Raw genomic sequence first — 23,348 nt, 5'->3', positions numbered from 1 at the left:
TTGGCGATTAATGAGTGTCGAGAATAGATCGAGTTTCGAGACGACAATAAGGGGTAAGAGAGAATATTACAAGCCTATTGTATACGTCGATATCAAATCGACAATAGGATATCAATACAATTATGAATAAGCGCGCACCAGACGCAAAGGATTAATAAATTCAAAACAAAAGAAGAACGTTACCAAGGCCAAGAATGAAGATAATCAACATGTGAACATTCCAACACGCGACCTTCTTCCCTTCTATAACATGATACTCTAACCAGCACAATCCAACAAACGCCCCGACCAAATCCTTCGAAACAACAGGTTTCATCCGGCGAGACCGCCTTTTTGGGTCATTATGGAGTACGGCGGTATAGTTGAGGACAGACCATCTTGTGATCTGGGATGTGTTGCAGAGCTAGAAGCATTGTTGAAGAGTTGGTGATGATCCACTGTGGAAGATCAGCGACAAGGATTGTATCGCATCGCGCAGCCGGGGAATATTCGAGATGGTTGTGATATGAGATCTGATATCTTTGATCTTGCAGTTTGTGTGACCAAATCTTGCACATCAGTTATCATGCCTTGTAGGCTCTAATCGCTATGTGATCAACTGTCCCACAACATCTCACCACTTCTAGAACCATGCATCATCGTCACAACTGAACTCGCTTACAATCTACGCATGGATCACTTCAAGGCTGAACATTCTGCGGGGACATACCCAGCCTAGCTTCTTACAATCACTGCTTAGCATCGTCTCAGCTAAATTGCCCCGATGCTTATGCAAACATCCTCTCTCCTGACAAATCTCGCTCGTCCTGCAAGAGACCCAGTGTCAAGATGCGATTGGCTAGTCACGCCTCAGCCTTTGTATATCTGTTTGATGGCATCGTCATAAAGATGGCGCATGCTCTCCTCATCATCGGCCATCCTCCGTGCAGCCGTGTTCTCAAAGTGTACTATTTCTGGGAAGTTGTCACTTCTTCCATGTCCCCGAGCGTGCATCTCGATGAAGCGAGATGGATGTGTTTCCGAAACACTCGATCCTCCGCGACTCTGCGCAACGTCAACTAGTTTTCCAAGGACAGCGAACTCAAGCTTCAGTTTAGTGGAGTATATGACCAGTTTGACGCCTTGCTCGATCGTATAGTGGTCCTTGTACATGATGATGAGGAGAGCTATGTCCATGGCTACGATGAGGAGGTTGATGATCAGGAGATACCACATTGTCTTTTGCTTGTTGCCTAGTGATGTCTGTAGGATATCGATGGTGCCCCAAAGGTACAGTCCTGAGATGACAAACTCTTGCGCGCAAAAGATTGTCATTTGAATTTTCTCGATGGCGACGAATATGCGCGTGGGATTGTTGCCATCAACGCTCGGTCCAATCGTGAATAGCAGTGCTGTCTGCGTAGTGTGCCATATCGTGCCGTTGACCACAATCATCCATAGCACAGCGCGCTGTATTCTCATGTTGTTCAGTACCAGGTGCAGTCGTGAGTACAGCACCACAGACTGACCACTAACTAGGACGATCCAACCGAGCGACGCGATGGCCTTGCTCGCATCGGTGCCCAGGATGTCAAGGTATCCAAACAGCCATCCCAAAGCATACGGAAACACGCCCAAAGTGGTCAAGAGAAGACTCCAGAAGTAAAGACCATGATGTTGTTTAAAGGTGGTGAAGATCAAGGCGAGAAGCTCGCATGCATTGTATAGAGCGAGAGTAGAGGTGGCCTGAAATGGTCAGCGTTACCCAAGCTCGTGATTGAACTGACATACAATGACTAGAACTGCCTTGGGGCTGTATACCAGTCCATCTTCCCTCCTGTATATCACCGAGAGATGCATCCCAGACGATAGACAGCCTCTCGCCACTGAGACCAACATGCGTTGTGATAGAGATGCAATACCTCCAAGACAGGATATAGAGAGGATTCGGGCGTGACAAGTCACATTTCAATGCAACTGTAGATTACAGCATCATTGAAAATCTGGGGTAAAGGACAAAAATCCGGGGGACCTGCCAGATAGTTCATTGATGACAACGAAGGATTAGCTAGAGACAGCGCCTTGGTGCAAGACAGGCATAGCTTCATGGGGGCGATATTCCGAGAAATAGGTAACTTGCAACCTTAACAATACTTATAACCAATAAGAAGGACATGCATGCCCCAGAGGTGTGTTCGATTTCTCTTCGTCACTGGCATTTGAGTAGTGCAACATGTCATTGGCAGGGGAGAGTTACCCTGAAGGTTTAGGGTCGTGGAGAATTGCCATATCCAGACATTGCCCAATTAAGAAACATTCGCCGTTCAGTGTTTCTAACAGATGCTGATATATATGAAGATATCAGGTCCAGGATCTCGAAGATGTTTGATACTAATGAGATGAAGTCGATATGTATAAGCCGTTGCGGCGGATTTAACCTTTATACCGCCGTTTACGTTGAGACCTTATCTGAAGCGCACGCCACACCTTGTTCACATAAACAATAAAATCGACTCAAACGTTTTTATTTGTCTAGAGTTTAACCTCTACTCCTCTAATTCTATCCTTAGAGCTTAAGACCGAAGCAGTTGGCATAGTAAGTAACAGTCGAGCTCCAATCCGAGAAGACGCCAGCGACGCCAATCTCCCGGAAAACATCCAACAAGTTAAACACATCACCATCATTGTTGATCAGCTTCGCAATAGTAGTATAGTAATAGTTGCCGTCCGCGCCGTTCTTCAGAGGACCAGATCGCTCCAGGGTCCAGGTGATGATTTTGAGACCGAGCTCATTCGCCTTCTTCGCATACGCGCTGGGAACGATCTTTCCGTTCTTACCAGGTGTGACGAGATAAGGCAGAGGGGGTGCGATATAGCGAACGCCGTCCTTCTTGTAGCGGGTGAGGTTGGCAACGGCCTTTTCAAAGGTCTCTGGTGTGTCGCCCGTCTCATCGAGATACATGGCTTGACGAGCGTACTCAGGCTCGGCCTTGAGCCAGTACAGAATGTCGTCGTACAGGAAGCTCTGGAGATAAACATCGCTAGGCTTGACACCAGCCTGCTTGTGCTCGTCGATGAGCTGCTGAGCGTACTTCTTCTGGGTATAGTCGCCGTCGAAGGGCATCTTGACCTCGGGTGTCTTGAGCTCAGGAGTATGCTTCAGACCAAGGCGCTTGGTGAGCTGAATGTGCTCCTTGTTGCTCAGAACTGTACCGCAAGTGGCGTATAGATCGGTCCGCCAAGGTGGAGTACCATGGAGGAAGTCGGCAGCGTTGGTGGCAGTGGCATTGAAGCCTTCCATCTTGGCGCAGAGAGTCTTGAACTCCTTGAGGGTAATATCGCTGGTGCAGCACTTGGCAGAAGCAGGCTTGCCATCCTTGGCGGGCTTGAAAGGCTGGGTGCACTTCTTGTTGAGCTCGGGGATCGTGACGATGTTGGTCGTGTAGTGAAGATCGCACTGAGAGTGTCGGCACACGAGCTGGCGATCCTTGGTGAACGCAACATCGCACTCAAGAATACCAGCGCCCATTCGAGCGCCAGCCAGGTTCGACTCGAGAGAGTGCTCAGGGAACTGAAGAGTACCACCGCCACGGTGGGCAATTGACCACTGGGAAGGCTTCTGAGGTTTCTCCGAGCACGACTGAAGCTTCTTCTTCAGCGAACCCTCGTCCATGTCGTTGACGAGGTAGTAGGGTCGAGGGCCGAGCTCAATCTGCTTGATTGGCTTGACAGTCTTGAACAACTCCTTATCGCCATAGCTGGGGCTGGGAGCAGCCACGGCAGGGCCGACAACCGCAAGGCCGGCAACGAGAGGAGTAGAGAAACGCATGGCGACCAGGACAAGTCAATTGATTGACAGAGGAGCAAGCAGGTTCAACAGAATGAGAGACACCGGCAAGGCTTGGCGAGAACCAGCAATTGAGGCCTTAATCGAGACTGAGGCGTGACCAAACACCAAAACTTCTCGATGCGACCTGGGCGCTCACCAGGCTTTATGGACGATAGAACTGCACATTGATACCCAGCCCGATAGACCTATCTGGGCAATGCACCGAGATGACGTCGCAGGATCCCCAGGAACAAGCCCATTCACGAAGAACACCCCTACAGGATGTGGTTTTTGTCGAACCTTCGGTGTTGGTTATCGGCCTAGAAGAGACGAATTGAGCAATCACATCGCAGATCACAGCACTTGCAGGCCAGCTTCTGCAAAGAGCACAAGGTCCCCGGAGCTAGCAGTAGGCAAGTCCGCACGAGATGGGCATCTTTGACAAGCACGTGTGGAGGAGACGTGGGCTTCGTTGGAGGGGGAAGCTAAGGATAAGCTTAGCAGCGTTACACTGAACCGTTCAGCTAGAGGCGTGTTTAGTATGGACCTTGTGATTTGCCGAAACCTAGCTTAATTGAACCCCTGCCATAGCCACGCATAACATAACCTGGTCGAGAGATAATATCGAGCATCTTTGGAAGGTGTAGCGATAAAGTTGGCGAACCGTTCAATTGAAAGTCGGCGATTCATGCATGTGCATGCATGGGCAAGCCATGCTGTCATAGCATCTCAACAGCTACCCAGGTAGCCAAGCACCTGCTTGTGCTTTTGTATGTATGCCGCATTACAACTCATCCTTGTTCCCATCTTCCATGGAGTCGTGCTCCACTGCATGCCCGTTCCGCATGTTGCGAACTTCCTCGGCCGTGACTTGGAAATGCTCAAATGAGGGCGCATCTTCTCCAATGCCCCAAGCAAAAACTCCCCCAACTCCGAGCTCCGGCACGACATGGCTGAACTTTGTCTGGATGCTCTTTTTAGTGTCAAACGTCCACCATCGCCACTCCTTCGCGTCCCAGTAAAAATAGCTTTCGTCTTTATCATACGTTCCGGCTGTTTTCGCGCGTTCAAAAGATGTAGATACCTCCTGGGGAATCTCGTCGTGCCAGCTAAAGCCGCCTGTCTTGCCCAGATCAGCTCCGGTCTCGGGATCTTCAAGCAATTGAGTAGGGCACCCAAGAAGCCCTCCCTGTGAGCATTCTTGGGTCATGAACCATTTGACATAGTATCCGAACCCAAGATTGAGCTGACCCGGTGATGCGCCCCGGTCGATATAACGCTGGATTGAGTCTTGAGAATCTGAGACACCGCTGTGATGCTTGGTCACGACATCTCTGCGGTTCATCAGGTCGTAGGTCATGATGTTGAGGAAGTCGACTTCTTTCATGATCTTTGGCACGGTAGTGGGTGTAAAGGCCATCAAATCGACCTCTTTGCCCGGAACAGCCGCTGAGAGAAGTCTGTCGGGACCAATAGCAGCACGCAACTCCTGGAGGAGCGATACAAATGCATTGATTTCCCATTCGCGCTGGGAGTTGGGAATTTGCTTGTAATCATCACGGTTGCCTCTGTTGCAGTCAGTCAGTATGTACCTAGTAATGACCAAGATTGCAATGTTCCTCACCCAGGGTACTCCCAGTCAATGTCGATGCCATCAGCGCCTGTCACAGTGACCATGGCCGCAACCTGGCGCGCCCATCGCTTCCGCGTGGTTTCATTCTTGGCCGCTTCCTCGAAACCCTGAGTATCGCCCCATCCTCCGATCGCTATCATTACTTTGGTGCCGCCAGGGAACCTTTTGCGGACATCAGAAACAGAGGTGAACAGCGGATAGTCCTGAGGTTTGTTGTCAACATTGAAGGTCTCGGATCGCATGAATGCCAGAATGACATGCGAGACATCTTGAAGTTCGCTCTTTGATGGGACAATATCATGTTGTCTAAAATCTCAGTCAGTGGAATGTTCTGAAGTTCCTACTTGCTACTTACCCTGTGAGATACATAATGCAACGGAATGGCTCGCCTTGAGACACGGCAGTGGCAGTCACAAGCGCTAGAAATAGCAGATGCCATTGGAAATTCATTTGAATGAAGCGCATTTGGAAGAAAAGTGATTGTTGGAGGTTGTCTATTTTATGCTGGACTGGAGAAGGCACTGATGGAGGTGGCACTTGCTCAATTGACCTGCAGATGCATTGTAGGTGTAGATGAGTGAAGTGGATGTTTCTCAGCCAATGTTCAGATGGGAGAAGCCCTATGTGCTACTCTCAACCTGATTCATCAACAAAAACAAAACAACAAACAAGATACTTTAATGCCTCTTCATTCTGGCTCAAATCAATTCGTATTTCCTATTTCCCAATGGAAGTTTCTCCCAGATAATAACTCGTTTGCGCCTGCCTTCTATTCTGTCTAGTAACATACGCCACAACAAGACCCCCCCTTGCAAATCCATGCCTGGGTCTTGTATTATACAGCGGATAAAACCGCACCAACGCCAGAGCCTCCAAGAGAAATCTACAAAAATGACCCCAAAAAAAAAGTCGTGGTATCGTGTTCGCTTCCTGTTCGTATCCTTCCTTCAATATCCCCGTCCTGTCTAAATCAGCCCTCGACTCTTGAGAATCCGACTGAGCTCCTTGAGCTGCACTGGTTTGGAGAGAAACAGATCCAGTCCGTTCGCAAAAGCATCCTCCTGTGCATCCTTAGAGGCGAGGCCAGATATGGCGACAATATGCCTTCGTGGCAAATCTGACGCCTTCTCAAACCCTCGAATTTGTCGTGTAGCCTCAAACCCATCCATGACCGGCATGGAAATATCCATCAAAATACACTTGTAACACCCTTCTTGAGCTTTGTAACACTCCAGGGCTCGTAGTCCATCCGAGGCCGAGTCGTACGCCACACCCAGCTTCTTCATGTACGTTTGAAGGATCCTCATATTGATAGCATTGTCTTCTACCAGGAGGAACCGTTGGTCTTGGGGTGTTGGGGGTATTTGCATCGCGGACACTGATGGCAATGGAGTCTGTATGTCATCGTCATCCCAATGCGCCCTTCTCTTCTTAGGAGACAGCGTTGGGGCAATATCAAAATAGCCACGGTCCTTGTCATGGGACCCACGTTGGACAAGATCTGTTTCTGCCGTTGATACAGTCGGTGGCTCGTCGAGTCTTGTCGAGACACTGGCACGATCTGCAGCCGTTGCTTGTAATTTCATCCAGCGCCTGAAGCAGAGGACAAAAGCTTTGGCAAGTTTCCTCGGTCCCACACTAGATAACAACGTCAGCGGTAAGGAACAACTAGTAGCAAACAGATGACTCACGGACGCGATATGAAACTGAACAATCCCCAATTGAGCTTGCGCTGTGACCTATGTGACCTGTCAAGCGATCGAGCGACTGCTGCATTGCGACAGACCACGACAACGGGGGACGATAGCTCGTCTCGAGGTTGGTTTGCTATTGTTTCAAGGTGAGACTCGTCACAGAGTATCAGGTCAGGAAGATACTCGATGTTGTGGACGGAATCGACGACTTGCATACGCAACCAATCATGGCAGACATTTTCCAGCAAAGCACGTTCGTCAAACTCCCTAGAATTCCAACGTGAAATTTCTGAGCCACCTCCGCCGAAAGGTGTGAATCCGTTGATGCAGACGCGGAGACCTGACAACTCGATGGCCTGTGACTGAAACTCCTCGCGGTCGGACATTGTTTCCGTCGAATCAACGCTGACGGCTTCTAGTGGTAGTTTTACAGCGATGCGGGTTCCTGTGCCCACCTTGCTTTGAACATGTATAGAGCCTCCGAGGGCTCTGACAAATTTCCTCACAAGACTCAGGCCAAGGCCCGCGCCCGAAGAATGAATATTCTCTTGAGCGAACGGAGCGAACAGACGGTGGTTGAGGTAATCTTGTCCGATGCCAGCTCCTGTGTCGGTGACATCGATATGAACGACTCGATCCCTTGACCGGCTTTGACCAGGAGGGTCCTGGTAGGCTGAAACTTTGACATAACCACGTCTTGTGTACTTGAGGGCATTGCCGCAAAGATTCATTATTATGCGCCTCAATGCCCCTGACTCAAGATGGAATGCCCAATCTACTGCTGGGTCAATGTCCAACATCACAAGGACTGTGTCAGGGCCAGTTCCGTTGCTGATCTTTTCTCCAGCCTTGATACTATCCGCAACGTCCATACCATCAAGGCGGGTAAGCGGATCACGGTTGAGCTCTTCATTCGGCCTATCATCGCGAACAAGCGAGAGTGATTGTTGTTGGTAGGTGTGACCCGCATGAATACACTCCACGACTTCTTCCACCAACATGTCCAGATCCAGATTCGAAGTGATATGCATCATTCCATCAGTTGGCCTACTTCTCTGATTGGACTGTGCGCCTCTCATGAAGGCAATCCCCGAGTTCGGCGACTGTCCACTGGGTGCCTTGACAAAGTTGTTGATGCGTGTCCAATCAAGCAAGTGATTGATCGTGTCCAGAAGTGTACGACCGCAGACCTCAAGGGAGCGCAATACATCGCCCTGGAATACATCTAGTGCAGTATCACGCAACAGTTCGGCACACAGAACAATGCCGTGAAGTGGGGACCGGAGTTCATGGGATAGGGAGCTGAGTAAAGACGTCGTCGCCAAGGATACTATGGAACTCTCCATCATAGCAACGTCTGCCATTATGACTGCACTGAAAGCGGCAAGGTAGCTCAGTTCCCCCTGGACTGTAAAGATGCGGGTTGGTGTCATTGTATAGACAAAACACCCAGAAAACCAGCGCTCTCTATGAGAATCCCATAGAGGTACGAAGGCAACGCTGCGTGCTCCTGGGAAGACATCGCGAATAGCCATGCCTTCATTTTTCCGGGAATACGGGTCGTTGACCTTTCGCGACTTTGGATTGTCGCCCCTTTGCCCTTCTTGAATGCTCCGAGCTTTCTGGGCCTGGAAAGCAGCCATAGCCGAGTCCTCGCTTGTCGGATCGCTCGATCCCATCACTCCGTCGCCATCGAAATTAAAGATCTTGCCCTTTGGATAGCGACGCAGTAGTTTCTGGAGCTGTCGTTCGGGTATAGTTCGACTGCGTCCTGACGGGGCTTCACCATTGATACTGGAAGACACAGACGTAGAGAATCCAAGGACAGGGCACATAGCACCTGAAGACCAGGAGTCTGCGGAATTCCGGGGGGATGACACTGAATTATTACCTCTACCTGGAGAGGACGAAGATGAGGATGAGGAGGAAGGGCGACGGTGAGTCCTTGAATTACGCCGTAAAGAACCAGACCGGATTCTGCCAGCAAAAGAGCCAACACCTGCATCCAAAAACAGGACCCCCTCAACTTCAATCGACTCGCGTAGTATGTTTGCCGCTTTAGAGAAGATCTGGTTCAGCTGCTGAGATCGCGATTCTTCTCCAGTCGGAGCTGAATGAGCAGGCTTGTCTGTTGGATGAAACGGACTTGTCGACCTGTTCTGACTGGGGCTTTCAAGCACAAAAGTATCTGGCGTGGATATGCTCTCCGTGTCGGCAGCGGCAGCGGCATTATCCCTCTGATTCTGGATCTTCTGTTGCGTCTGGTTGAGAGAGCCTTCTTCTGTGCTTGCATCGGTATTGAAGGCATGAGCTAAACTGTTCTGCCATCCTGACATGGTCGTCTTCCCCTCCACATAGCTCCCCAAACCGCGAACCATGCGCTCGCCAGGACGCCGGCCATCTCCAGATCGTGTCAGTTCCATTTGACCCAGGATAGATGCTGAAACATCTCGCATAACTTGGAGTGATGCTTCGTCAAGTGTCTCCCGCGGCTCGTTGTCGAGAATACAGAAGACGCCGATGTTGATACCTCGGCGGGTTCTTATGGGTACTCCTGCGTAGAACCGATGCTCTGGCCGTGTTTTGTAGTACCATATATCGCGATACTTTTCATTTTCGCCGAGGTTGCTTATCACTGTGACCGGGAGCTCCGAAGCTAACGACGCTTGCTGTGGTCCACCAGACTCGGGAGGTACCAATACATGATCACAAATGCCATAGCTTCGAGGTATTGCAGTACCACAAAGCCAGAGGCTATCGGAACCAGAACTAGGAGGATTTGCGTGAGCAGATATGCGAAGCGCAGGTGTAGCTTCGGCAATAATATGCTGGTGTTGACAGTCAAACAGCGAGATCATGGCTCGAGAGGCACCAAGTCTCAAGAGAGCCACCTGGGCTAGAGCTGTCATGGCAGGATCCGAGCATGGTCGCAACGAAGACGACGGAATAAGGTTTGCGACATCATTGCGAATAGAGTTGGCGAGAAGGACCGAGTCATATCTGGGTATTTGTTAGATGAGTCCGTTTGACGAGCTTCAATTGATAGCAGAGGATGAAGATGCGACGAGAGTGAGGGTGAGAAATGGTGCAAGGTCATACTTGAATATCTCCCGTTCGCGAGTTGATTCGGAGACCTTGTTACCAGTCATGATCGACAGCTGTAACGTGCTTAGCCCATGCAAGCAAGCAAGCAGCCTCGGCAGGGGGAACAGATCGTCGGACGAGGTTGGGGGGTTTGTGGTTTAACAAGACTGGTTTAAAACATAGTGACCTGCCCTTGAGAATTTAGCTAGATATTGGCAAGATTACTTAAGGATCCCTCCATCGCACTCCGACTCGTCCACGTCTAGATTCTAGACCGTCCTTCCACTCGAGTCTTGACCTATCGCCACCCCGCTTTGCCCTCTAACTGCCCTAAAACCAACAACTTATAGTGGAGCCACCCGGGTGCTTACCCGTGGAGATCTACCGCCTGAGTTCCGTTAATAGCGACAGAGAGATCGATCGATTTGCCATGAAACCTCCGGCCTCTCATCTCATGGATAAGATTTTATGGGCATCTGACCGAGTCAGGCACGCATAAACTCAAGGTCATCGGGTGCTCTTAATTTCAAGACCACCTTATAAAGCATGAAGGGAAATAAATCTACGCTGCTTGCATACATAGCACGCGCTTGGAAAGAAAAAGCAAGGACAGGATATCAATGACGAATTTATGATACGCGCTCTCCAATTGATAGCAGTTTCCCATGTTCAAAAATGCATTACAGGTGGGAAAACAAGATGTTCTGCATAAGCTTTTAGGGTGGGTGGGTGCCTGAATGCTGGAGCTTCACACCTCAGTCTAGAATTCAATGGGCCCATCTATTACTACGGGCTAACAGTGAGTGGAAATACTCAACATCATACGAGTTTATAAGGGCTCAGAAGAGAGTCACTAACAGATGGAGTGAACATTAAAAGATACAACATGTGTCAAGAAATGAACTAAAATTATTGCACTGTAATATCTACCTCAGAACAAGCTGTTCCTGTTGAGCTTGTCCCAGAGACAGTGTGAACTAGTGTTATCGCACCGATAACACAGTGACTTCCATTGGCTCGAGCTTCTTTTTTTTCCTTCATTCTTTTCAAGCAATGCTATGCCTGACTATTTTTTGAGTAACTGTTAAACATCGATTTCAACATGTTTGAGAATACATGTACCCTACCTCTGTCGGCAGACGTATTTGCAACAGCCCTCCACCCCACGGAGCCCCTCCTGACCGTCGGTCTATCGAGTGGCCATGTCGAGACCTTTCGATTGCCATCCAGCTCTTCTTCCGACGACAATGCCGATGCCGATGGAGACACGAGCGTGCTGAGCGACGGAAAGAGTATGATCGAATCCGTCTGGCGCACTCGAAGACACAAGGGAAGCTGTAGATCCTTGGTCTACTCGCACGATGGCTCAGGTAAGCTTTCCGCGAGCGTCGCTGTGACTGTCCATTGTTCGCCAAGCTAACTCGTTAAAGCTGTTTATTCAGCTGGAACCGATGCGCTGGTAAAGCACTTTGACCCCAAAACAGGTCAAGTCATTTCCAAATTTGTGATTCCTTCTGCAACTACAGTTCCCGATGCGCCGACCCTCCTCCACGTCCTGAACCCTCAGAGCCTGCTTCTTGCGACCGACTCAGGTGCCCTCCACATCATTGACCTCAAGGATGGCAAGTTGGGAAAGAAGCCCGTTCAAACTCACTTCCCCCATGCCGACTACGTTTCTTCCATAACACCTTTGCCACCCACTAGTGCCAGCACCAGTGGATTCCCGAAGCAATGGGTCAGCACTGGCGGTACTACGCTCGCCGTGACCGATGTTCGGAGAGGAGTGCTTGTGCGTAGCGACGACCAGGAGGATGAGCTGCTATCGTCTTGCTTCGTTCCAGGCATGGGTCCTAAAGGACATCGCAACAACGGCGTTTTGGCGGTAGGATCCGGCTCGGGTGTATTGACCATGTGGGACAAGGGAGCCTGGGACGATCAACAGGAACGAATCATCGTGGATGGCGACAAGAAGGGCGGCGGCGAAAGTATCGATGCCATGGTCTTGGTCCCGCAAGAGCTGGGACTTGGCAAGAAGGTCGTCTGCGGTGTAGGCGATGGCAGCTTGCGTGTGGTCGATCTTGTTCTTCGGGAGGTGGACATTTCAGCTAACTTGCGTCACGACCATATGGAGAGCGTTGTATCGCTGGGTTTCGATTGCGAGAATCGCCTTATCAGCGCTGGCGGAAGAACCGTAAAGCTTTGGGAAGAGCTATCTGCTCTTCAAGGAGGCAATGACGAAGATGACGAAGAGGATGAAGATGACGACGACGATAGCGATGATAGTGACGCTGGAGAGAATGGCAACGGCAAGCGAGCTGCTGATAGCGACAGCGACGACGATAGTGAAGAAGACCAAATTGCGGAGATGAAGCGCAGGGCCAAGCGACGCAAAGAAGCCCAACAGAGCAAACTCGGGCCCATGGGAGCACACGGCGTCATGGGGTTTGAGGGCTTGGACTGAGTGGAATTTTTCGGCGATGAAAATGCTGTTACGATACCCCGCGTAGATACGATTAAGTAGTGCGATCAGTCAGTCAGAATGGCCAGAGCGCAAATCATGGACGTCGATACATTTCATTACAAATGAGACAAAGATTAATTTTGACAGCCTTCAATTTTTCATTATCTGGCTATCTATCTAATTTGTGAAGAAGCCCACCCTAGGAGGTGGACATCCAACGACTCATGTGCAGTTGGTGGTCTTCCGAAACGAAGTACGATCACGTACATAGTGAAATAACCAAAAATCCATTCGTGTTGAGCCGGGGAGAGAAGTATCCCTTGGTCGATGTTACACGACCTACGGTGATAGTTCTTTTGAGGCCCAGTAGCCTCATGTTTTAACTCGAGACCTAGTAGTCTCTTATGATGAGTCTTCTCGAAGCCCAGTAGCTTCGGAAGTACAAGTGCACTTATTCTATCCCGGAAAAGGGGCAGAAGCAGATACCTTGCCATTACACATGTTAAGGCTTGCGTCTGAACCGGTGACTAGAACAAGGACTTGAAGCGGCATTGTCCCCAGCAATACTCTATCAGAGAATTATGGAAGACCAAGCCGGTGGTCGATGTCTTGCAGAGAAGGGCATGATATCCCGGCGATGTTATGCAGAGTACTAGAAAACTTTGCAGACAGTGGGCCATGCTCCCTTCTCCATGATTCCTCAAACGCGTGAAGGGCGAGGCGAGGCGGATGGCGTGCGTTATGCAAATATCGCACAAATCATTATGATCCCGTATCCGAGAAATCGGCGTGAGGCTGGGGATTCTGGTATGAGAATAGGAGGCTGAAGGGCTCCTCACAGGTACAAGACAGGTGATTTTAAAAAGAGATCATAAAAAAGATGTCCGGGTGAACAGGACCAGAAAGTGTTAAACGCCTGGAATGTGAAGGTAGCTCCAGCAGGCGTCTTCTGATTTGGGCAGCGTTTGGGCTCGAGCAAAGTCCTCCATGACCTTCTCATTGCTGGGCGCTGGAAATCGAGTTGGAGAGCTCATGGTGAGGTTGTCGTCGTAAATGATAACAGTGGGAAGTATTCTAGTGCCGTGGCCGCTGCCCTTCTCTTCGGAAGATGAATCGCTTGGTCCTCCGCCTGGGTGTAGTTCATTTGCACTGTATGTTGTAGGGATGCAAATGTGAGGGATTCCTTTCCGTATACCAACAGCTCGGGCCAGGGTAACAGCAGAACCTCCCCCGACACTGATAACGCAATCTCGTCCAGATGCCTGGGCTGGCACGGTGGTATTAGATGAACAGAGAACTCGGCTGTCGAGATTAGGAATAATGGCTTGAATTTTGCGAGCGATATTTGATCTTGAAGGGCTCGACACAATGAGCGGTGAAGACAAGTGTAACCGAGCCAGCTCAGATGGCAGGCGATGAACTGCGTCAGGGCCGACGACTAAACGAGGTGATGAAGAAGAAGAAGAAGAACGTTTTGGTCGGCGATGTCGAGATCGAGAGGGGGGCCGCTGGACCGTGCCGGGCGGACCAGCGTGCGAAGATGGAGGAGACAAGTTGGTGGCTGGCGGCGTCACAAGAGCGGACGCCTTGAGGGCGAGAGCGTCAACAAGCTTGTCACGGACAGCAACGAGATCAGGATCAGTAACTTTTCGTGGTGACAAACGATGGATGACGGTGGTGTAGTGGTGCATGAAGGGCGGCCGATGCCGGCTGTCCGGAGGTATCCAGCAGCGGTAGCGGTTATTGAGGTATATCGAAGTCCAACCTGCGCGACATCAATCAAGTGCCCAAAATGACAACAATCATGGATTGAAGACGAAAACAGGAAAAGAAGGAATCGATCGAGATTTGATGCAAGTTCAGAGATTCACAAGTTAGAGACATAGCACAAGGTGAGCTAGGGCACATTATTATGGGCAGATAGAATAGGCGTGACCTGGGACGAGATGAGACCAGACAAGACCAGACGAGACGTTCGAGCGAAAATCCCTTTAGCAGCACCTGTTTCTGCCTCTGAGAGGAGAGTGACCGTTTGTTGTGGTTTTTCGCCACCTAAAAAAGACGCCACCTCTGCCTTTTGACTAGGGGACTAGGAGCTTCTTAGGCGTGGGAGAAAGGGAAATTTGGTCTCTTTTTTTTTTTAATGATACATAAAAAAAGGGTCCAACCGATGGTCTTGGGGCCGAGGATGGGGATGGTCAAGTGGCAACGCTTTGCCTGTCTGGTGCCAGTTTCCTGCGTGAGACCCTGGAAAACTGATGTGAGAGGGGGCAAAAGGTGTATTGTTTCTGTCATGAAGACGTCAAATGTGTAACGGAGGGGGATGCTCTTGACCCCTATAAACACAAAGGAGACAGTTTATCCGCCCCAGTCGGAGGGTAGCTCCGGCAAGTGGAGTAAGGATCGGAGACAAAGTCTCGTGGTGACGGAGCAAGTCCACCAATGAGAAGTGATACGGAAGATCGTGATTGGGCTGTGGACATGGCAAAATCAAGAAAAGCATCCCTTTGTGTCATAAAACCCATATTACCTCAGTTTGGGCATTGAATTGCGATATGATTGGTTGTTCTTTGAAGGCTGCGGCGGCTTCGGTGGATGTACAGTAAGCGCTGTAGCAGCTCCCCGTCACCAAGAAGCTCGCCTTTGAACGTTCTTTTAAAGTAGGTAAGGAATATCCTGCTGAGTTAATCCAAGTCGCTGCGTTTCTAAACTATTCTTGGACAATGCTGTCATGACGCAGGGTGAGTTGTAAACTGACCGTGACATCTATTCTGTAACACCATGGTGTTGTACTTGTGAGAATGAAAACTATTTCAAACTGTTTGTGGTTTCGGCAACTGACCGTTGCGATACTGTTGTGTTTCTGGAGGCCTCTAATGCATGAAGGGGAAAGAAGAGAACAAATAAGTTGTGAGCACCTAGGGAGCACACCAGGCCTCCTTTCATGTTGCAATGAGAACCACCTTATAGAACAAGATAGAGTGTCAAGAACCAACATTTGCATCAGAGATCAGAGATGAGGCTCATGCTCAAGGATGGAGACCAAAGCACTTTCTTAAGTAACAAAAACTCCATGAATGCGGAGAGGCAGGCACATAGCGGCAGTCTCCGGTGCCTCCCGCCTTTAGCTCAAGCCAACCTGCCAGTCTGCCCCTCTGAGCCAGGGCCTTGCCTGATATTTCCTCTTGATGGTCTTACAACACCAGCTTTTTTCTTCTTATTTTTCTTCTTCCTCTTCAATCATTGTCGCATCAATCGCCAAGATCTATCTGGAGCGCCGGCGGCCTTTACACAATTCTATGACTTTGTTGCCGCCGCTTGCCCTAGTCTCACAGCTGTGATAACATCTCCGACCGATCGATCGCCCTTCTTTCAGCTCTGCTCAATCATCTACACCTTCAAGATGGGATTTATTGCGCAGTCGCCCGCCTCCGTTCTCCCAAGCATCACAGGCCCTTAGCATTCACCACCGGACGCAGCCGACAGCCGATTTTACTCGCACTTCTATCTTATCTGATAAGCTTGTGGTTGGCCGACGGCTCATGGCCGAGCACTACCTCAGTATGCATATCTGCTAGCAAACTGTGGCGTACGATGCATGCACACTGGAGATAAACTGGAGCGAATTGGGTGGTTGAATTCCGACGGTTGCTCCAAATTGGTGCCATCTTCTTCACAGAGTCATCCGATTTCGCCAACTGATTACCTATCAGCCCGTGGTTTGAAGCTCAGAATGATATCCAGACAGAGCTCAGCTGGTGCTGTCCCTGCTCATGCTGGGTTCATTATCACAATCCTGGCCATGATAGACAGCCGAAGTCGCCTATTCTGTGGCGATGGGTGACAGCCCCAGACGATGCCTCGGGGATGCGCCGATGCGCTATCTCATCCCTCCTCGATTCGAACCCAGCCCAATGGTTGCGACAGGCCGTACTCCTCTGTCCGTCCCCCACGTCCCGAGGTGCACCTCCAATACAAGTTCCCCGACTGGCCGGCCTGATAACAAAACAACCTTATTCATACCTCTCCATCGTGGAATCCGGGGTTGCATATTTAAAGGAGCGGTTGTGCACCATCATGTCATCAATATCAGGCTTCAGATTAGCATCGCATGTTTTCTTAGCTGACCTTGTCTTTTGATCTGCATCTCATCTCACCTCGCTTGGGGTTCTTGAACTCGGACCCGCAGACACCCACCTGCTGCCCCATCTATAACCATTTGTCAAGCATCTGGGGAACAAGAAGTGCTGATAAGCTATCTCTGGATCCACGAGTTATCAGTTACAAGTCTTGGGTCACTAAGCCCAAAAAATAACTCTGGTCACTCCCGAAAACGGCCTCGCGTGCTCGCCAATCACACCTCTATTGTATGGAGAGGCATTAGAAGTATAAACCTTCATATTGCCCATATCAACTTTCAGTATTGGGGCCTTTCAAAGCTTTCGTCAATATCTATCTAACGTTGACATCCAAAGCCTGTGTCCGTTGAGTTGATCGACACCAAGATACCTCTTTTCGCTTGGACCCCTCGACGATCAACGCCGTCGACACCAAGCCATTCCAGCGTCGGCCTATTTCCAGTTCCTTCACACAACTCCATCTAACACCTTCAACAATGGATGAGGATCAAGGGCCACGGTCCATTGCCCCCGAGCATGCGCCGCCGAAAACAATTGCTCAGCGCTGCAATGGCCTCAGAAAGGCATTCACTACCAGGCATGGCCTGATTGGCGATTACGACTATGCCTTTCTCTTTCGCCCAAACCTGCCCTTCATGAAGAAGAGCGTCAACCCAAGTCCCTTCTTTGGTCTTAATGACAAGATGCCAGTTCTCTTGGGCTTGCTGCTCGGCTTTCAACACGCACTGGCCATGTTAGCAGGTGTGATTACACCACCGATAATTATCAGCGGTAGCGCCAATTTGCTACCTGAGCAACAACAATACCTCGTCTCAACCGCTCTCATCGTTTCTGGCATCTTCTCTGCAGTCCAAATCACTCGATTCAGGCTTTTTGGTACACAGTAAGTGTTGGTTGGTCGCGGCGAAAGTTTGGGCTAACCATTGTCTTAAGATATTACCTCGGTACTGGAGTTCTGTCCGTAGTTGGAGTTTCATTCAGCGTTATTCCTGTCGCTCAAGGAAGTCTCACCCAGATGTACGCCAATGGCTTCTGTCCTTCGGATTCTGATGGAAACCCCTTGCCTTGCCCTCAGGGTTATGGAGCCATTCTTGGAACCTCCGCTGTGTGTGCTTTGATCAACATCCTCGTCTCTTTCATCCCCGCAAAGTACTTGTTGAAGGTCCTGCCACCGATTGTCACTGGCCCTACCGTTATGCTCATCGGTATCAAGCTCATCAAGTCGGGTTTCTCCAACTGGATGGGTGGCAGTGGAGGATGCATGACTGCCACTGATGGCTTGTTTGCTCTTTGCCCCAACATCAACGCACCACATCCTCTTCCCTGGGGATCTGCAGAATTCCTAGGCTTGGGTTTCTCTGTTTTCGTTGCTATTATCCTGTGTGAGCGTTTCGGCTCTCCCATCATGAAATCCACCTCGGTCGTGGTTGGACTACTAGTCGGCTGCATTATTGCTGCTGCTTGTGGTTATTTCGATCGATCCGGGATCGACTCTGCCCCCGTTGCTTCCTTCGCCTGGGTACACACGTTCCCTCTATCAGTTTATGGGCCACTCGTGCTCCCCCTGATTGCTGTTTACCTTGTCTGCGCTACTGAGGCTATCGGCGATGTCACAGCCACATGCGACGTTTCTAAACTTGAGGTGACTGGAAAGACCTATGAATCTCGTATTCAAGGTGGCATCCTGTCTGACGGTATTGCGGGCTGTATTGGTGCTCTCATGACGATGACTCCCATGTCTGTTTTCGCTCAGAACAACGGTGTCATTGTCCTCACCAGGTGCGCCAACCGCAAAGCTGGTCTTGCCTGCGCCATGTTCCTGGTCATCATGGGTATCTTTGCCAAGTTTGCTGCTGCTCTCATTGCCATTCCATCAGCTGTTCTTGGTGGCATGACAACCTTCCTCTTCAGTGCTGTGGCTGTATCGGGCATGTCCATCATTGTCCGTGGCGTTCCTTTCACTCGACGCAACCGCTTCATTCTCACTGCTGGTCTGGCTCTGGGATATGGCGCAACGCTTCTACCCAACTACTTTGATAAGGTCTTCACATACGAGGGGGACAACCGCTCTCTTCAGGGTTTCCTCGATGCTATTGTTCTTGTCATGGAGACCGGTTTTGCGGTTGCTGCCATCATCTGTGTGATCCTCAACCTTACACTTCCCGAGGAGCTGGAAGATGATATTGATACAGCTCGTTCAGCGACCAATGTCGTGATCCATGAGGATACAGAGCAACAGAGCAAGGCCATAGCAGGCTCAAGCCGGGAGCATAGCATCGATCCGCAGAAGCAGGTTTGAATGGATGTAGGAAGAAACGTATAAAAGTTCAGCAGGAAATAAGGGTTCAATGTATTTATGGTGAATATTGGGTTATTTGAAACTATGATTTCTCAGTTGAAGAATCTCAGTCTGCAGATCAAAAGCGATGTTTATTAAACATTGTAATCATTCCAATTTATCAGCGAACTTGTCTAAGAGTCCCTCTCTCAGCTTTCCAAAAACGCCTGTAACCAATGACTACTCCATTACTCCTCGCCTCGTGAGAATCATAAAAGCCCCCTTACATAGAGATACAAACTGAACTTGTTATTTCCCGTCATTTTCTCGCATATTAAATCCATCAACTCGTTACGCCATAGACCACATGAGATCTGCTCTCATATCGCTGCTTGTGAAAGCTATTCATCTGCCTCCTGTAGTTCTCTTGAACCTCTCCCCAGAGTCCGCGATGGCGTTCTTGTATGCACTTGAGCAAGTCGCCTTCCTTCTTGATCTTGCAGTGACAGACGTTTGGCGTGCCACAGAACTTAGCTCGTGCCTGCGGAGTTGGAAACTTGATGCTAAGACGTTTGAGGTTGGGCCAGTTGACACTATCGCTCGTTGAGGCAGGGTTATTCAGCGCCAGCCGGGCCAAGTTCCAGTCCATCTCGCCATCGGACGGTGACTGCTCATATCTTCGGGCTGAAATAGGAGCATCACCCTTTTTCTTCTCGATGGCCGCGATATCGCAGGATGCTCCATCTCTTCCGGATCGGCGACAGTTGCAGCGCTCTGGATTCATGTTTGTTTCGTCGTCAATCTGAACTGTCACAAATGAGAATTTGTCTCCTTGTCGGTTCTGTGTAAACAAGACCAGCATCGGCTTCACTGGACGCTTATGGAGAAGCCCTGTGGAATTTGTTCCTGTAGAAATACTAACGCTTCGAACATCACTGTTGGATGAGTTACTGTTGCTTGAGACGCCACTTGATATACTGAAAGAACGTCCATTATTGGTCATAGTTGTAGTGCTGGAGGGGGGAGGGAAGAGGGAGCTAGAGCGACGAGGAGATGGACTTGATCCGACTGGCTTCCGTGGTGGAGACTGACGCGGCGGTCCTGGTATAGGGAAGAAACTCTGTCTTTCTACAGGTGATGACCCTATGGGCTCTGGAGAAGTTCTTCCCGGCCACGAGCCGTAGAACCCGGGTCCTGTGGGCTGTCTCTGCGGTATGGTTGGGAGACTTGGGTGACGACCAGGAGGGCCCATAGCGAACCCGTCTCCACCGTTTCCATAAGAAGAAAGCGTTTGCGCCGGTGATGCAAATGGCCTGCTCCCTGAAAGGGGCGAACTTGGCATCGCTCCAGAGGCAAGTGTCGATATGGAGTTTTGACGGCTTGATGAAGTCTTGATGTTGTTGACTGCGGCATCGCTATTAGTGACAAGCGAGCCCTCGGTCGATTTGGGTATCCAGAGCTGAAGGCAAGCATTCTCCATGATTGTCTCTTTGACGCCACCGAGAACGAAAATGACTTGACAGTCGTACTGCGTGGCAGAGGCCCATGGCTTGAATCCAGTGACCGCTTGTTGGAACTTCAGTATATCAGCTCCGTCCATAAAATCTAGCCTTGCGATTCTCTCGTTCTGCCGTACGATGATCTCTTGTGTCATATGACTGCCGGTGGGCAAGGCGTATTGCGGGTTGAAGACCATTGTAGTGATATCGAAGTCGAATTTCTCAGCTGTGCAAGTTAGCATTTGACCTCGACAAGAAGATATTCTACTAACTTTGCTGTCTTGGCTTGCCCGATGCCGCTTGAGCTGATCCAGACATGATGATTCTGAATCTTCGCCCATCTGCATCTAGCCTTCTTAGGAGCTTGGCTTTCTTCTCGATACCTGGACTATAGCTCTGCAAGTTTCTGCTATCGTTAGGCTTTGTAACAAAACTGGGGGTATGCCAAGCTTACACCTCTAGCAGTTGTTCCATCATCTCGTCTTTTGTAACAAGGTCAACAAGAGGGGCGGGTTCTTTCTCTGGCCAGATCGTGAACATGTCCCGCTTGAGTGTCGAAGTGATTATCCTTGGCGTCACCAACTCGCGGCCAAATCGAGCGCATTGAGATGATAAGTCCTACTCCCGTTAGTCCATACCTTACAAATAAGTGAACACACGACTTACATCCTCCAGTTGCCGGGCATAAGATGGCCAGTGGGAAGTGTCCTTATCCGCCTCCCGCAAAGCGGGGGCCGCTTGAATTCTCTTGAAAATCCATACACACTTCAACAAGTTGAGATACTGGTCAACAGTCGGAACACGTTCTTCCACTACCATACCAGACTTAAAGTTGATTGTGCTCTTGTGAAAGTTCAGTATGAATGCATCCGACAGCTCGGTGAGTTCAAAGTCCTCCTCGATGCGATACTCGGGGTGGCCGGTGAGCGCTGCAAACCGGAACTGTTCGTCCAAGTCCACGGGCACTTCTAGTAGAATAACACTACGCTGAACTCTTTGGTCGAGGGCTTCATCAAGGTCAGGGATAAGAACTCCCATCAGACGGCGGATGTCGTGATGAGCGGCTGTGATGCGGTCCGCGAGGTCTCGATGCATGCGCTCGATATCTTGCCGTACCCGTAAAAGGAGGTCACTGAGCTCGTCAGCTTATGAAACGGTACCAACTGGATTCACTTACACTTCAAACGGTTTCAGGACGTGTAGAATCTTCGAGTTGTGCAGCATGATCCTTTGGCGCAGTTGATCGGCTGCGGGCTGAACGAGTACGTTCCATTCCAAGTTGCGTAAAGGGTTGGTTCCTACACGATATCGATTGTTTGATCTGAGAAGTTCATTGCATTCTCGTAATGTCATCTCGTAGTCCCCAATGATCTGAATCAGCGACGTCCTGTCCCATCGTAGCCTTGCTGGTGCACCTTGACGTCTTTGACTCTGGAGAGAGTTGTCGGCCCATGCAACTACTCTGCTGAGGATATCGAGGTTCTCACCGAGACCTCTGACATCTCTTCCAAATTCTTCATATTGTTTTGCTGCCATACAGTCAGAACGACATTACATCTACTGAAGGCGGACTGATGAAGGATTGTGTGATCGCCAGGTACATGTACCTATTCGCGAAGGTTGACATTCAATAAAAGCAGTGCGTTGGCGAAGCCCCGCAAGGCATACCTTGCAGGAGAAACAAAGGTGTCGCGCTTGGGTCACTTACTTGCATTATGTTCTTCAGACCAGCCATAGCGGTAGACTTCCCAGGCTAGGCGCCCAAGGCTGATAAGGTCTCCAACCTGTAGAGGGCCTGCCATCGAACGCTGCTATGATTTATGTTACAAAAGGGCCTCGGATGGCAGGGACCTGGGTTTTGGACAAAAGCTAAAAGACTATCACTTGGGGAAATGCAGCCGTTGATGGGGCCAAAGTATGTTGTGGACGAGTGACGGGCAGCAGTATCTTAAGAAATATCGTTAACGGGGCTGCTGCTCGAGAGGCCAACGGAAGAAGTGTGACTGAGCTTCACCCGGGACGGTCTAATTGGTATGGGTAACACCCACACGCTCGCCCCAAATGAAAGAGATGCAAGGGCCAGATGAGTCTTTAGGAAAGAAGATAAGAACGTAGTATGCAAGCTCTGTGCGAGGGACGCGTGCAGTCCGGAGTGGCTGGCCAGGGCTGACCCAAAATCGAGGAACGTCGCCGCAGAAAGATAAAAGAGCTCTTCCCAGGCACCGATGAGAGACTGACACGGAGGCGTGGCTGATTCGGTCAGTCAACAAGGCATCGGTTACTGATGTGGGCTACCAGCGCGAGCATGCGGGGTGGAGGGTCAGGAACGGACGATAGCTTGCTTGCTCTTATCAAAAGCATGCACCTAGCTTTTGGAGCTTTGATGGTTTGAGAGCAATATGCTTTTTTTTCTTCTTAGTTGTGATCCAGGTCGGACATATGACGGAGGACACAGGATGATCGATCTTGTGGTATCCCAAGTCAAGTCGCACGTCCCCATGCTTCAGACAAGTTATCCCGAGGATGAGGTTTGGGTACCTGGGGTTCTTTCAGCTCTGGCTTGGCATGTCTGTGAGCCATGTCTGAGATGCATCGGGGCTGTGTAGTGCAGGGTTGGCAGATTGGCTGCTCAAGCGATAAAAACGGCGCTAGAAGTGCAACGGCTAGCGCTGCGGTTTTTGATGTGGTTGAAAGGTATGGACAAGGCGTTTTGGTAGGTAATAAGGCTGTCGATTTCTCGTCTAAAGTGAGG

The 23,348-nt window shown here is 50.0% G+C and overlaps 8 protein-coding genes; 2 read left to right on the top strand and 6 right to left on the bottom strand.

Moving 5' to 3' along the window:
- Positions 1 to 849: 849 nt before the first annotated feature.
- Positions 850 to 1,839, bottom strand: FFUJ_02427 (uncharacterized protein; the record flags this gene model as incomplete). XM_023574156.1 has 2 exons in its annotated part: positions 850 to 1,725; positions 1,771 to 1,839. 2 exons carry the CDS (start codon positions 1,837 to 1,839, stop codon positions 850 to 852), a joined length of 945 nt encoding a protein of 314 aa, XP_023427565.1.
- Positions 1,840 to 2,545: 706 nt separating this feature from the next.
- On the bottom strand, positions 2,546 to 3,808 carry FFUJ_02426 (related to glycerophosphoryl diester phosphodiesterase family protein; the record flags this gene model as incomplete). Its single annotated transcript, XM_023574155.1, has 1 exon — positions 2,546 to 3,808. One exon carries the CDS (start codon positions 3,806 to 3,808, stop codon positions 2,546 to 2,548), a length of 1,263 nt encoding a protein of 420 aa, XP_023427564.1.
- Positions 3,809 to 4,592: 784 nt separating this feature from the next.
- On the bottom strand, positions 4,593 to 5,906 carry FFUJ_02425 (related to extracellular chitinase; the record flags this gene model as incomplete). XM_023574154.1 has 3 exons in its annotated part: positions 4,593 to 5,376; positions 5,433 to 5,747; positions 5,797 to 5,906. 3 exons carry the CDS (start codon positions 5,904 to 5,906, stop codon positions 4,593 to 4,595), a joined length of 1,209 nt encoding a protein of 402 aa, XP_023427563.1.
- Positions 5,907 to 6,406: 500 nt separating this feature from the next.
- FFUJ_02424 (related to nik-1 protein (Os-1p protein)) lies at positions 6,407 to 10,284 on the bottom strand (the record flags this gene model as incomplete). XM_023574153.1 has 3 exons in its annotated part: positions 6,407 to 7,079; positions 7,133 to 10,135; positions 10,235 to 10,284. The coding sequence occupies 3 exons, from the start codon at positions 10,282 to 10,284 to the stop codon at positions 6,407 to 6,409; spliced, it is 3,726 nt and encodes a 1,241-aa protein (XP_023427562.1).
- A 1,037-nt stretch (positions 10,285 to 11,321) lies between these two features.
- FFUJ_02423 (related to WD repeat-containing protein jip5) lies at positions 11,322 to 12,680 on the top strand (the record flags this gene model as incomplete). XM_023574152.1 has 2 exons in its annotated part: positions 11,322 to 11,589; positions 11,650 to 12,680. 2 exons carry the CDS (start codon positions 11,322 to 11,324, stop codon positions 12,678 to 12,680), a joined length of 1,299 nt encoding a protein of 432 aa, XP_023427561.1.
- Positions 12,681 to 13,588: 908 nt separating this feature from the next.
- Positions 13,589 to 14,371, bottom strand: FFUJ_02422 (related to maleylacetate reductase; the record flags this gene model as incomplete). Its single annotated transcript, XM_023574150.1, has 1 exon — positions 13,589 to 14,371. One exon carries the CDS (start codon positions 14,369 to 14,371, stop codon positions 13,589 to 13,591), a length of 783 nt encoding a protein of 260 aa, XP_023427560.1.
- A 2,924-nt stretch (positions 14,372 to 17,295) lies between these two features.
- On the top strand, positions 17,296 to 19,118 carry FFUJ_02421 (probable uric acid-xanthine permease; the record flags this gene model as incomplete). XM_023574149.1 has 2 exons in its annotated part: positions 17,296 to 17,702; positions 17,753 to 19,118. 2 exons carry the CDS (start codon positions 17,296 to 17,298, stop codon positions 19,116 to 19,118), a joined length of 1,773 nt encoding a protein of 590 aa, XP_023427559.1.
- A 322-nt stretch (positions 19,119 to 19,440) lies between these two features.
- On the bottom strand, positions 19,441 to 22,331 carry FFUJ_02420 (uncharacterized protein; the record flags this gene model as incomplete). XM_023574148.1 has 6 exons in its annotated part: positions 19,441 to 20,822; positions 20,869 to 21,002; positions 21,051 to 21,214; positions 21,263 to 21,728; positions 21,774 to 22,125; positions 22,265 to 22,331. The coding sequence occupies 6 exons, from the start codon at positions 22,329 to 22,331 to the stop codon at positions 19,441 to 19,443; spliced, it is 2,565 nt and encodes an 854-aa protein (XP_023427558.1).
- Positions 22,332 to 23,348: the final 1,017 nt, after the last annotated feature.

The sequence above is a fragment of the Fusarium fujikuroi genome, chromosome FFUJ_chr03 (assembly GCF_900079805.1).
Source record: "Fusarium fujikuroi IMI 58289 draft genome, chromosome FFUJ_chr03".
Classification (NCBI taxonomy): domain Eukaryota; kingdom Fungi; phylum Ascomycota; class Sordariomycetes; order Hypocreales; family Nectriaceae; genus Fusarium; species Fusarium fujikuroi.
This window is presented reverse-complemented; position numbering and strand designations above follow the sequence as displayed.